General features: G+C 35.4%; 1 protein-coding gene across 2 annotated transcripts in view; it reads right to left on the bottom strand.

Moving 5' to 3' along the window:
* The window catches only part of LOC120092868 (E4 SUMO-protein ligase PIAL2-like), a 35,271-nt gene extending 25,735 nt beyond the window's left edge, over positions 1–9,536 (bottom strand). For both annotated transcript variants that reach the window (XM_039051110.1, XM_039051112.1), the window contains exons 1-3: positions 9,240–9,536; positions 3,848–3,920; positions 3,139–3,204 (exon numbers count right to left, since the gene is read on the bottom strand). In XM_039051110.1, coding sequence (XP_038907038.1) covers positions 3,139–3,204; positions 3,848–3,920; positions 9,240–9,373 — 273 coding nt within the window. In that variant the 5' untranslated portion in view covers positions 9,374–9,536. The remainder of the gene's footprint in view (positions 1–3,138; positions 3,205–3,847; positions 3,921–9,239) is intronic.
* Positions 9,537–13,873: the final 4,337 nt, after the last annotated feature.

Raw genomic sequence — 13,873 nt, 5'->3', positions numbered from 1 at the left:
GGGGTCCCAGCCTTTTCTGCCTTACCCGAACCTGAACCCATCTTGATGTCAGTATCAGTTCCAAGCACCTATCCTCCCAACCAAAACCAGTCCCTTGGATCACATACTATAGAAAGAATCTCAGGAAGGAAATAGCGCCGCCTATTATCTCTCCGGCTCCAGTTCATGAGTCTGAACAGAGATCAGTTCCAGGTACTAGTAATCCTATCCCTGATCATGATAATAAATGTGATAAAACTGATGCTTGTGTTGAAAATGTTGAGAGCAAAAGCAGGGAAGATAATGACAGCAAGGATGTGATTGAGGTCGATGATGGTGCAGAGACAGATGATTGTGTGACTCTTAAGGACATGGTAGAACCTGGAAAAGAAGCATCTCTTATTCCCGCTGAAAAAAATGTTGAGAGTGGGAAAATAACAGAACCGGAGGGAAAATGCAGTATGTCAGAAAAAAGTAATGATAGAGATGAATCCCTTGATCTTCCGATTGCCCTATAGAAAGGTACGAGATCATGTACTAAATATCCGTTGTGGAGTTACTTGTCCTATAGTAATTTATCTCCTGAGTTTAAGGCCTTCACTACAAACCTAGATACAGTGGTGATACCAAATAGTATACACACAGCGTTGGAAAGTCCTGAATGGAAAGCCGCAGTTATGGAAGAAATGAGAGCTCTCGAGAAAAATCATACGTGGGATCAAGTCAATCTTCCAAATGGTCATAAAGCAGTCGGATGTAAATGGGTGTTCACAATAAAGTATAGGCCCGATGGAACTGTTGACAGATACAAAGCCAGATTAATTGCCAGAGGTTTTACTCAGACTTTTGGGGTTGATTATTCCGAGACCTTTTCGCCAGTTGCAAAGCTAAACACAGTTCGGGTCCTCCTTTCTGTTGCAGTTAATAAGGATTGGCCCCTTCACCAGCTTGATGTGAAGAATGCCTTTCTCAATGGAGAACTGGAGGAAGAAGTCTATATGAGTCCTTCCCCAGGATACGAGAAACAATTTAATCACTGAGTTTGCAGATTGAGAAAGTCCTTATATGGGCTAAAACAGTCACCAAGGGCTTGGTTTGGCAGATTTACTATGTTTGTAAAGTCCCAAGAATATAAACAGGGTCATTCTGATCATACTCTGTTTACTAAAAGGTCTGTATCCAAGAAAATTGCAGTTTTGATTGTCTATGTTGATGACATTGTTATTTCAGGCGATGATACCTCAGAGATTGACCGATTGAAGGCAAAGATGACTGAAGAATTCGAGATCAAGAACCTTGGAAAACTAAGATACTTCCTTGGAATGGAAGTAGCTCGATCAAGAGAAGGAATTTTCGTTTCCCAACGGAAGTATACTCTGGACTTGCTTAAGGAAATAGGTATGACGGGTTGCAAACCAGTTGATACCCCTATAGAAGCAAATGCAAAGTTAAGTAATATGAGTAAAAGTATTCCAGTGAGCAAAGAAAGATATCGATGACTTGTTGGGAAATTAATATATTTATCTCATACTAGACCCGACATCTCTTATGCAGTGAGTATGATAAGTCAGTTCATGCAGTCTCCATACGAAGAACACATGAGGGCAGTAGAGCGCATTTTGAGATATCTGGAAACCTCTCCAAGGAAAGGCTTGATGTTCAGGAAAACTGAAAAGCGATGCATCGAAGCTTACACTGATGTTGATTGGGCAGGATCTGTAGTAGACAGAAAATCAACATCAGGGTATTGTACCTTTGTGTGGGGCAACCTTGTTACATGGAGAAGCAAAAAGCAAGTGCCAGACAGTAGTGCCGAGGCAGAATACAGGGCCATGAGTCTGGGAATCTATGAAGAGATCTGGCTTGAAAAAGTTTTGAAAGACCTTGATCAAGAGCATACCGGTCCAATAAAAATCTACTGTGATAATAAAGCAATCATAAGCATAGCAAATAACCCATTCAACAATGACAGAACAAGCATGTGGAGATTGACCCAGTATTTTATCGAAAGACTTGATAGTGGCAACATTTGTGTTCCTTATATTCCTTCCAATCAACAGATTGCAGATGTCCTAACAAAGGGACTACCCAGACAGTTGTTTGACGCATGTGTGAGCAAGTTGGGTCTTATTGACATCTACGTCCCAACTTGAAGGGGAGTGTTGAAATTAGGGTTTTGCACTCTAGGGGCAATTTTGTCTTTTTCATTGTACCCTAGAGTTTCCCTGTTCTCTATTTAAGCTGTTGGTCTGTTGTATTTCTTTGTATCAGTTTTCTAATAAGAATCCCCTTATCCCGTGGTTTTTCTCCCTAATTATGGTTTTCCACGTAAATTCTTGGTGTGCTATTTTCTTTTCCCTACTCTATTTTTCATCAGAATATTTCAACTCCTTTCTCCAAGACACTAGCGTACCGCTCAACATCAAATTTCTTCCAAACTATTCATTCATTTAACAGTAGAAATTTTAACCCACCACAATGGGTTTTCCCAGTCAAATCACTCCTTTTTCGAAACAAGCCTTGTACGCATACTCGCAAAGTTGCAGTCCACTATAAAAAAACAAGCTTCATGATGATAAAGATTTTATAGAAGTTAAAATTTTTTTCGAAGATGGCCATTGTTCTTAGTTTGATGATGAGAAATCCGTACTTGAGGCCCCTCATTAAATCCTTTCCTCTTCTATGCGGTTAAGGGGCCATTGCTACCTGGTCTAAAAGAATGAAACTTCCTTTTCTCCTCCAAATTAAACTTAATGCCGCATGACTCAAGAGATAAACCGAGTGGAAAAATCATACTTTCTCCATAGATAAACATCATTTGCAAGCTACTCACCTAAATATAACCTGGTCTAGAAAGAATGAAACTTCCTTTTCTCCTCCAATTTAAACTTAAAGCAGCATGACTCAAAGAGATAAACCGAGTGGAAAAAAATCATACTTTCTCCATAGATAAACATCATCCGCAAGCTACTCACCTAAATACTGTCCAACTTTCATCCCTTGGAGGTGCTGTTGAAGTTTACTTATTTTTAACAGATTACTACTCATCTCAAACAAATTTTGATTCAATAACACAAATATTTAATCAAACCTTGAGTTTTATAAAAAGAAAACATTGTATCATAAACAAATATGAAGTAAAAGACAAGAAAAACATACCTTGACGGTTATCATGAGCACCATGAGTGCTGCTTTTAAGCGATGAGAATGTTTCATCTGACATAACTGGACAAATAAATATTCTATGTGAACTAGTGCTCAAGCAAACTTATAATAGAAAAGACATTGCAACCGGATACAAAATTCTGAATAAAGAACTGATATAAGATCATTTAACATGAGGCCACAACCCAATCTACATATTATACAGATAGGATAACGACGCATCTTACAAATCCAAATACAAGCCTTTGCCCCAACATCTTTATCCCACAAACGCTAAGGTTTCAACTAATTAATAGGCATTGCAATCTCAACCTATTGAATGTCCTTCCAAGATCTCTAAGGCATAGCTTAGAACCAAAACAAGAATTGCAAAATAATTTGAAGATGAACAGTCAAACTATTTAGGAAGCTGTACCATTGTGTGATTGTACAAGAACAAGGAATGAAACCTAACAGGTGATGCGACAGAAATTGGACATTCTAGGGCAAGAAAATTAATCACATAATGTAAATTATGCCCAAAAAGCCTTCAATTGGCCAGAGTCATATCATGACACCATCCTAAATTGCTGCTAAAAAAAAGGTACTTTTTTTTCTAACAGAAATGGGAAGTGACATAATTGCCTTTCAAAACGAGTGACTTGAGGGGAAAATATATTGAAAACATCAGAAATCCATGTACATCTAGAATAAAAGACATTACCTGTTTGAAGAGAATGGGTAAACCGTGAGCTTTAGATGGAAAAAGATTGTTCGCAATTGCAACGTCGATACTTCTGTATTATCAACGTTAACCAAGTAAAGGAAGATGATAATTGATAAATTGATGCTCATGGGCAGAAGCTAAAGCACGTACATAAAAAGAATTTAAAGGAGGAAAAAAAAACTGATTTTCTTCACTCTAGTAAGAATTAATGATCACAGTAGTAACCTTGCACTGCGGGAAACTAAAAATTAACACGAAACTTGTGTAGTCAAACACATGAAATGATATTAGAATAGAACAAGAGATCAGATTGTTAAAGAATAATGGGAAAATCCATTTTAAGTAGTCCCAACCCAAAAATCCTCGATGAGAAATTTGACTTGGGGATATGAGCATACAATAATAGTACAAAGCTGGTAGAACAATTGAGAGCAATATTCTAATAGTCTGCTATGAGACAAAACAATAAAGCACAAATAAGCACGCAACATTCAAGATGTCTACTCTTACATAAACATAATACACGACACATGGTAATTCCTACGGACTACACTCCTAAGTCCTATCATATGCTAGCATAACTGAACAATGGCCACTGGTCCCTCTATACACATTTTTTTTTAAAAAAAAAAAAAAGAGCTCAGCTCCTACTCTAACTCGACATTTATCCTATGCACCTTTGCCTACATGCAAAAATACGGGAGGTTTGAATCTATCAAGCATGGCTGTGAAACACAACCACAACCAGTGTTTTGTAGAGCTCGAGGCACAATAAAGCGCAATAGTCTTCTGGGGCTTAAGCGTGGGATTTTTTTTTTTTTTGTGAGGCGCACTGATGTAGGGGTATTTTAGTCAAATTATGTGATTTTTCCAATTGTATTACTTTATAATTTTAGTTTGTTTTAGTTTAGGTGTGAAAACACCCTTTCCCTTTAGGTCTATTTAAAGGGTACGTAGGTTGAGATCTAGTTAGGTAGTTAGGTGTGTAACAACCCTTTCCCTTTTGGTCTATTTAAAGGGATCTTTTGTTAACACTTAACACATTAGTAATACTCCTACTCTTCAAGATTTTTCCAAGATTTTGGACTACTTCAAGACTGGTATCAGAGCATCCTACGTGATAGGGCCTCATGGTGGTAAAGGGCAATAACCCTCCTTCTTCGTCAGATGCAGAAGCATCAACTTCTCCATGCTCACTCAACAGAAGGTTCAGCACAATCGAGCAATCCATAGAGCTTTTCAATGAAATTTATGCATCAATGCGTACGTCCATGGTAGATATGCACAAAATAATGGAACAATTGACAAGATAGGTCAAGAAAGTCTCAAGCAATAAGGGTAAAGCAGAAGAAACAAATGTCGGTAATCAAGAAGTTCAAGAAACCAAAGTGCAACCGTTCCAAGAGGCTAGGCGAACTGAAAAACCTCTATTCAGTGTCAAAATTCAAAAACATATAAGATCCCCTCCAAGAAACCAACCAAGATCCACCAATACACAGTTTCTTGAGGTTAGACATGGTCCAAGGGGTGCACCGAATTATCAGCAAGCTCACAATAGACGAATCCCTCATAATTTGTTGGGGTATGACTCTGAATCTTCTAAAGAAGGCGACCAACCGTGGCAAAATAACCACCATTTCCAACGAGATTATCAAGAACGGTTTCAAGAATATCCAAATTATGGATACTACGGACAGGGAACACATCAAGACTGGCAAGATTAGACATAACCAACGAGGACCACCATGGAAACAAGATTCAGACTACAAATTGAACATTGATCTACCGACCTACAATGGAAGAATGAACATCAAAATTTTCATGGATTGGGTTAAAGAGGTTAAATTTTTCTTTTTTTTAGTACATGGGTACCCCAAAGAACAAGAAGGTCAAATTGGCGTCCTTCAAGGTAAAAAGTGAGCCATCCGCGTGGTGGGATCAATTGCAATCCAACCGGAATTATATAGGAAGCAACCGATTACAAGTCGGCCCAAGATGTCGCGCCTTATGGAAAAGAGGTTTCTATCGATTCATCACGAACAACTGTTTTACAATCAATTTCAACACTGCAAACAAGAAGGTTTTTAGTACATGGGTACCCCTGAGAACAAGAAGGTCAAATTGGTGTCCTTTAATACTTTTCCTTTGTATCATCATTATATTTTGAGCTTTAACCACTTAAACTCGAGGACGAGTTTCTTTTAGGGAGGGAGGAATATGATGTATCAGTTTGTAGTATGTTTATAGTGAATTAGTTTGTTTTTAGTTTTTTTTTTTTTTTTTTTGTTGACCGATTACCTATTAATAACTGATAGTTTGTAAGTCAGCTGTGTCACTAACCCTTGCCTATAAATAAGGGGTTAGGTTCTTCATTTTGAGAATAATACAGATCATTTGAGTTTTTAATCTTTGGTGTTACACCAACTGGATTAAAAAGGGAGGTGAGTCCATGGTCAACAAAATTTGTACATTGCCCCTCTCCATCAACAGCCACTACAAAGATCAAATCATATGCAATGTTATTGACATGGATGCTTGACATGTTCTCCTTGGCCGCCCATGGCAATTTGACAACCAACTTTACACAAGGGACATGACAACACATTAACTTGATTGGATGGGAAAGAAAGTACTACTTCTACCTTTACCTACCAATACTTCACACCATAATTCGAGCAATTCTACCAAGCCAATAGGAAAATTGTTTTCCTTGGTTCCCTCCAAACATGCTATCAATCAAGCATCCACGCTTACTTTAGCCCTTCTGGTTAAAGAGGCCAAGAAACTCAAATTTTCCCTAACACAGTAGACCCTGGACTGACCGAAATGTTAGAACAGTTCCCCGACCTCAAAAAAAGACCTGGGGACCTACCACCTTTAAGGGATATCCAATATAACATAGATTTCATTCTGGGCACCGCCCTTCCTCACCTTGCCCATTACAGAATGAGTCACGAGTACCAAGCCCTACATGACATTATTCAAGATTTGTTGCACAGACAACACATCCAACCAAGCCTCAGTCCATGCGTTGTCCCAACCCGTCTTGCTCCTAAAAAAATGGCAGTTGGTGGTTATGTACAGATAGCAGAGCAATCAACAGGATAACCATCAAATACCGCTTCCCAATACCTCGAACCAGCGACCTATTAGATCAATTAGTTGGATTGGATCAAAAGTTTTCTTCAAAATAGACCTTCACAGTGGCTATCATCAAATAAGGATGACGGAAGGAGATGAGTGGAAGACAATTTTCAAGACCAATGAAGGGCTATTCGAATTGTTGGTGATGTCGTTTGGCCTCTTCAACGCCCAAGCACCTTCATGTGACTAATGAATCAAATTTTCCTACCATACATTAACAAATTTGTGATCGTGTACTTCGATGATATCCTCATCTATAGCAAAACAACAGACGACCACTTCATTTACCTACAGGAAGTTTTCTCTACTTTAGCTACTAATAATCTAGTTATTAATACTAAGAAATGTGTTTTCCTCACTAATCAAATATCATTCTTAGGATTCGTGATTAATGCAAGGGGAATACAAACAGATCCAACAAAAATTGAAGCTATCAAAAGCTGGCCAACACTATCCATAGTTAAAGAGGTCCAATCATTTTTAGGTCTTGCATCTTTTTATAGAAAATTTATCAAGAACTTTAATTCTATTGCAGCCCTCCTCACGAATTGCCTAAAGAAAGGACAATTTAATTGGTCAAAAGAAGCAAATAATAGCTTCAATACACTAAAACTCAAGCTCATCTCTCCACCTTACTTAGCCATACCCGATTTCTCCAAACCTTTCCAAATATTTGTTGATGCTTGTTGCATTGGAACAGGGGTCGTATTGGCCCAAGAATCTCACCCAATTGAATACTTAACAATTATAGGAGATGAAATGTTTACGCTTCTTACTTCAATTTTTTATGTTCGTTTAAAAAAAAAAGTGGGCTTTCCTTTTGTTTTTTATCTTTGTTTGACATATAATTGATTTGGGTTTTAAATTCAGGTCCAACATAAAGGGATAGAGTGGACCATTTTCTCTTTAAACAAATTTTCCAAGCATGTCTAGGAAGTGGCCTAATTGTATCACCACGTGTCTAAAACTAAAAATAAATAAATAAAAATAGGACATGAAAATTTGCTTGTTGGACACATGTCCAACACGGACACTCCTCCTAAAATGGAGTATTCGTGCATCATAGACCTTCCTTAGGATGATCTTCATGGAACACTTCTTTAGCAAAGAAAAAGAAGTTTTATGGATCTCTTTCATCAAAATTTCACCCGATTGACTTGGTTGGAGCATATCCACTGCATCTTCGAGAATAAAGCTATGGACTTTGTCTCTTTATTGAGTACTTAAGCTACATTGCTCTCTCTTGGTTTGAATTCTCCCTGTATCTTTTGATTCTCCCCCAAAACTTATCTCGTCATTTATATTTTGCAAAACCAACATCATAACTCTCACTGACAGGAGTTGTCATCATATGTCCATCATCAAATTCTCTATTAAAATAATAAATCTAACAGTCTCAGTCTCCAATGTTGATCAGGGCCTCGTCTTTCTCTTTTTCCTTTTTTTTTTTCCACCTCAAAAATTCCCTTACAGTTTAAATGAATATATCTTCCACTATTCACGCTAATATTGGAACTTTCTGGATCAACATAGAAGAACTCATCAATAGAACCTTCCTTTAGCCAATTTCCCAGTATACTTTGCTACCCCTTTAAAGATCTAGTGAAAGCTGAAAGTCCCTTTGCATATAGAGGGGCTCCCTCCTATACTCCTTAAACAATCAGTGTTATTATTGATGGGCTCCCTTAGGATGTTACTTTGGCTCCTCTTGTTTGCAACTATTGAGTTTTCAAAACAAAAATACAGGAGGTGTGCAAAAGTTTTGGAACCACTTATTTAAACGTTCATACTCCATAGGAAGAAACTGACTAGCGAAATGTGTAGGCATCTCTTCTTACGAGAAGAAGTACTTTCAGAATCATCTTCTTCACTCTGAAAAACCATGTGAATCTTCAATTATTTTTTGACACTATTACAGTGAAGTAAAAATCTCAAATGAACCCACCCCACATTCAATCCGCCCATCCCACCTCCATCAGGGCATAAACACAGGACAAATCAAACAGAACAATCTGAACAAACGCTGAAACACAATACTTCCTTTCCAACCACACAAATGCCTTCTTCCAAACAAACTACTCAACTCTCCATTTTCTACCAACTATCTCAACAGTAGGTATTCGTATTACCAGTCGCAAATCATCTCAACTAACAACATTTCAAGAGAAACATGCAAAGCGAAGTTCTACAACAAGAACAATTAACAGACTTGGAAACCCTAAATGATTTGTAACTAAATCCAAACCTGGCAATGGAAAAGCAGATACTGCATAATTGGGATTGGTCCATTTGGCCGATACGGTTGACGTGCAATGTTAAGCTATCGATGTATGAGAGAATTCTATTCAAGTTCATCTCATATGGCGACGATGCACCCATTTTTTGCTGCCGCTCGCCGGAGCAAAGGCCCGTTTCCTCCGGCTGTATGAACGAAGCTTTTGCTAATTGTGGAGATGACCGCGAGCAAGCTTTGGAGTAGTGGGGGGAAAATCTGTAATCGACCCGTTTGTTTCCCGGGTTCCTTTATTCTAAGCTTTTTGGCTTTTGCAGAGAAATTGAATTAAATGGTGGGAAAGAGACCATATTAACTGTTTATTTAATCTCTAATTAATTAAATTTTGATTAATTGTGATTAACGGTTAATTAATCCCTCGAAGAAACTAACCTACTATTAAAACCTATTTCTTAGGTCATATAGAAATAGGGTTGCAAAAATTTCAGCCGGGATCGAGTACCCACCTCGATCAAGATAGGAAATCTTCGATTTGACTGGAGATATGGTCAAACTAGGGATACAAAACAGGTCCTCGACCAGAGACGAAGAGAGTATCCCGTCCTCATCCCGACCCCAACTTCGAATATTTTTAATTAATATTTTTAATAATATATAATATATATATATATAGTAGCAGATCTACTATTTCTATTGTTTTTTTAACTTTTTTAATTTCATTTAGAATATAACTAACTTTAGTATATATACATATATATTACTTTTAATTATTTTTTAATATATATAACGTAATTAACTTTATATATATAACAGTAGTTAGTCTCTATTTTTTAAACTTTTTTTTTTTATTTTCATTTAAATAAAATAATAAAATAATAATAATTTGTTATCTAAAATATATACGATTTCAATATAAATATCAAATTTTAATTGATTTTAAATAAACGAACAATTTAAAATTAAAATGTAAACGGGAAATTTTTCCCCACGGAGACCCGATCCCCGAACGGGATTCCTCGACCCTGACCCCAACTCCCCAAAATGGGAAATGGGGTGAGGATGGAGATTACAAATCCCGATGGGGTGGGAACGAAGGTGCATCTCTGCCCACCCTGCCCGTTGCCAACCATATATAGAAAACCAACTTGAAGACTGGCAATCTAACCCAAGTTATTTTTAACTTGAGTTAGATTTAGTTGGTTTTTATAAGTAAATCGATTCACATTTTTGTTAAAAGTGGGCATAGCTCAACAATAATTGATATGTTTACAATATACAAATGTTTGGTTTAAGTTTAAAAGGTCTATATATTAGGTATAGGGTTGTTTATTTTATAAAATATATGTCTAAGATGCAGGGTTGCTAAGTTTAGAAAAATTGTGTTTGGGATACAAAATTGTTGTTTAATTGTGTGTCTTTTTTTTTTTTCATTTTAGTAAATGAAGTATGTGTTTATGTTGGTTTTTCTTTTTAACCCTTTTTTTGAGTTATACTTCTCTTTGTTGTGAACATGATGAGCACAACGGGAAGACATATATCAATAGAATATAATATTAAAATAAATATGATATAATATGATAATAAGATAAATAAATATTAAAATAGATTAAACATAATATATAAATATGTAAAAAAAATAAATAACAAAAGTAAAAAAAATAAAAATGATGGATTTCTCCACTTTCTCCAATCTTTTTGGATTTTACTCAATGTGCGTGTCTTTCAAAACCCACCAAATATCACTATTTATAGACAATTTAGCAAGTAGGAGGTAGATTATATAGACATGAAGCACGGAATGGTTAATAGACAACACTTTGGGAAATGAGAGCATGGCATGGTCAATGAACACTAAGCACAAACATCTAATGGACATTTGTATCATAATATTTATAATACTTCCCCTTAGATGTCCATTATACATTTATGAAACATGTCTCGTTAAAACCTTACAAGGAAAAAAATCCTAGTGAAGGAAAATGAGTACATATTTCATATCATCTAATACTCTTAAAAAGAATACAGTACATCTACTCCCCTTCATGGAAACATCAATTGAGATGTCTGAGTCGCCGCATTCCAATATTATGCACTCATGTCTCAAATGTTGCCGTTGGTAATGATTTTGTAAATAAATCTGCTAAGTTATCCTTCGAACAAATTTGTTCGACAGTGATGTCCCTATTTTCTTCAATATCAGTGTAGAAAAGCTTTGGTGAAATAAGTTTTGTTTTATCTCCTTTAATATATTTTATTTGATTTGGGATGTGCATGTTGTGTTGTCTTCGTATAATATTGCTAAAGGATTTTTACTAGAAGACAAACCACATGTTTTATGAATGTGCTGAGTCATTGATTTTAGCCATATACATTCTCGACTAACCTCGTGAATTGCAATAATTTCAGCATGATTTGAGGGAGTATCCGTTATGGCTTGTTTCACTGATCGTCATGATGTAAAAATTATTCTTCATGTACTAAGTAACCTGTTTAAGATCTAGCTTATATGGGTTAGATAACTAATCTGCATCTTCGCAATCAATTAGATCATAATTAGATTTATTGGAATAAAATAAATCAATGTAAATCAATTCTCAAATAAAACGTACCATATGTTTAAACTATACTCCAATATCCTCCTCTTGGAGGAATATCATATATATGTAACAAAATTATTGAAAAGTACTACAAAGTGTAATGTATAAATTAGTCAAATTATATAAGTGCATTTATTTCTCAAAATTTATGGTTTTTCAGGACCTAACATTCTTCATCATCTTTTTTAGATCAGATGATATATCATTTTCACATCGAGTGAATAAACCGCCATGGGAATATTCAATGATGTACATAATACCAAAAGATCTTTAGTGTATAATTTGATGCAATTCCATTTGCTTTATACTTTATTTGCCAACTAAGGCAAAATTTATCATCTCAATTTCTTTCTTCGAAAATTCTATTGTATTTGAAATTTCTTCAGGAGTTTCTGCTCAAATCATCAACATATAGTAAATCTCATGATGTGATTTCTTAATAAAAGGATATGGACAAGTAGGCCTATTTTTGTACTCTTATACCAACAAATATTGAATTAAATGATTATATTACATCTATCATAAATATTTTATAAGAATCTCCATAATATGATTCTCTAATATTTGAAATATAAGATTATGGTACCTTTAATTCTTCAAGAATTTTCATAAATAAATACCATTATCAAGAGATTCGTATAAATGTGGTATGACTGCATCCATGAGATGTATGATAAACTTTTCATACACAATCAGATAAGTTGAATTTATCATGGTATTGTATATTGATCATTAGAGAATATATTTTCTCATAATTAATACCAGTCTATTACGAGAATTATCGTGGGATCTGTTCCGCTTTATATTTTGTAATTTCACTCTATTTGTTTTACAAATCTCCACTTTTATCCCACATATTTGACATTCTTTGATATCTAGACTACTAGTCCTCACGATTTGAAAATTGAGTTTATTTATATTATATTGTTTCTTTCCACATAAGTCAATCATTTCTATATCGATATTTTTCATACTCACTTTCATAAATAATATCGTGAGTAACATTGTATGCAAAAATGTTTCCAATTTATTGTTAGGTTATATGTCCTAAAACTCGCAATTTATAAACTTTAAACATATTTCTATTTACAATAAATATGCTATTGAGATTGTTTCAAGAAATTTGTTATTGAATATTGTTCGTTCACTTCGTGATGTGAGCTTAAGAATGTATTGTATGAGGAAATTAGAAAAATAGGGTGCAAATGTGATTGATGCATTGATGATGCGTTAGTGATGCGTGAAGGGACGTGTGACACTCCTCTTTATGCGTTCAAGTTTTCTTGAATTAAATTCAAGTATAAATCTAATCAAGGTTCCTGGTAAGTCCAGGGTCGAACTCAAGGATTTAGATTAAAGCTAACGCAAAACTTGCGTTGTAGCTAATGTAGAAGTATCTTAAGTGAATGTTAAATAAGTTATCTACACTAAGTTTACTGTGTGCGAGCAAAAAGATACAAAAAGGTCAAGTGGAAAACAAGGGGTCGTGTGAAACTGGTGTTCAGTGCAAGTAGTATGCATTGATCTAAGTGAAATGTACACGTACAAGAATGTGATGCAGATGGAAATGACTTTGCTTGTTTATAACTCTCTAAATGCGTTAGGTTTCCGCTTACTTTCTATTCAGCACTTCTCAATGCGGATACCATAAAAATTCCTATCTCTAGGATGCATGCGTTGATCACATAATATAATAAAACAACAGTACCTTCATCTCTAGATGTACCGAGCGCTTTTAACTTAATGCTTGCTTGCTTATTCTCTCGAATAATTCAAGCTAAATTAGCTTTTACTAAGTGATTATGTTGGCTTAAGCGTTTAGAAATGGACTTTGCATGAAGTTATAGATGCATCTAACGTAAGGCAAGAAATAAACAGTAGCAAAGTGTAGTTGATCAAATATGTGAATTCATAAAGAACCATATTGTCTTTACAAGATCAATACTTAATCGAATGAGATGAAGAGAATAAAATTGAGATGAAAAAGAAAAGAGTCAAGCCGCAGAGTACAATCTTTTATCCTCTTTGGCTCAATTTAAATTCGTGTAC

The sequence above is a fragment of the Benincasa hispida genome, chromosome 12 (genome assembly GCF_009727055.1).
Source record: "Benincasa hispida cultivar B227 chromosome 12, ASM972705v1, whole genome shotgun sequence".
Taxonomy (NCBI): domain Eukaryota; kingdom Viridiplantae; phylum Streptophyta; class Magnoliopsida; order Cucurbitales; family Cucurbitaceae; genus Benincasa; species Benincasa hispida.
This window is presented reverse-complemented; position numbering and strand designations above follow the sequence as displayed.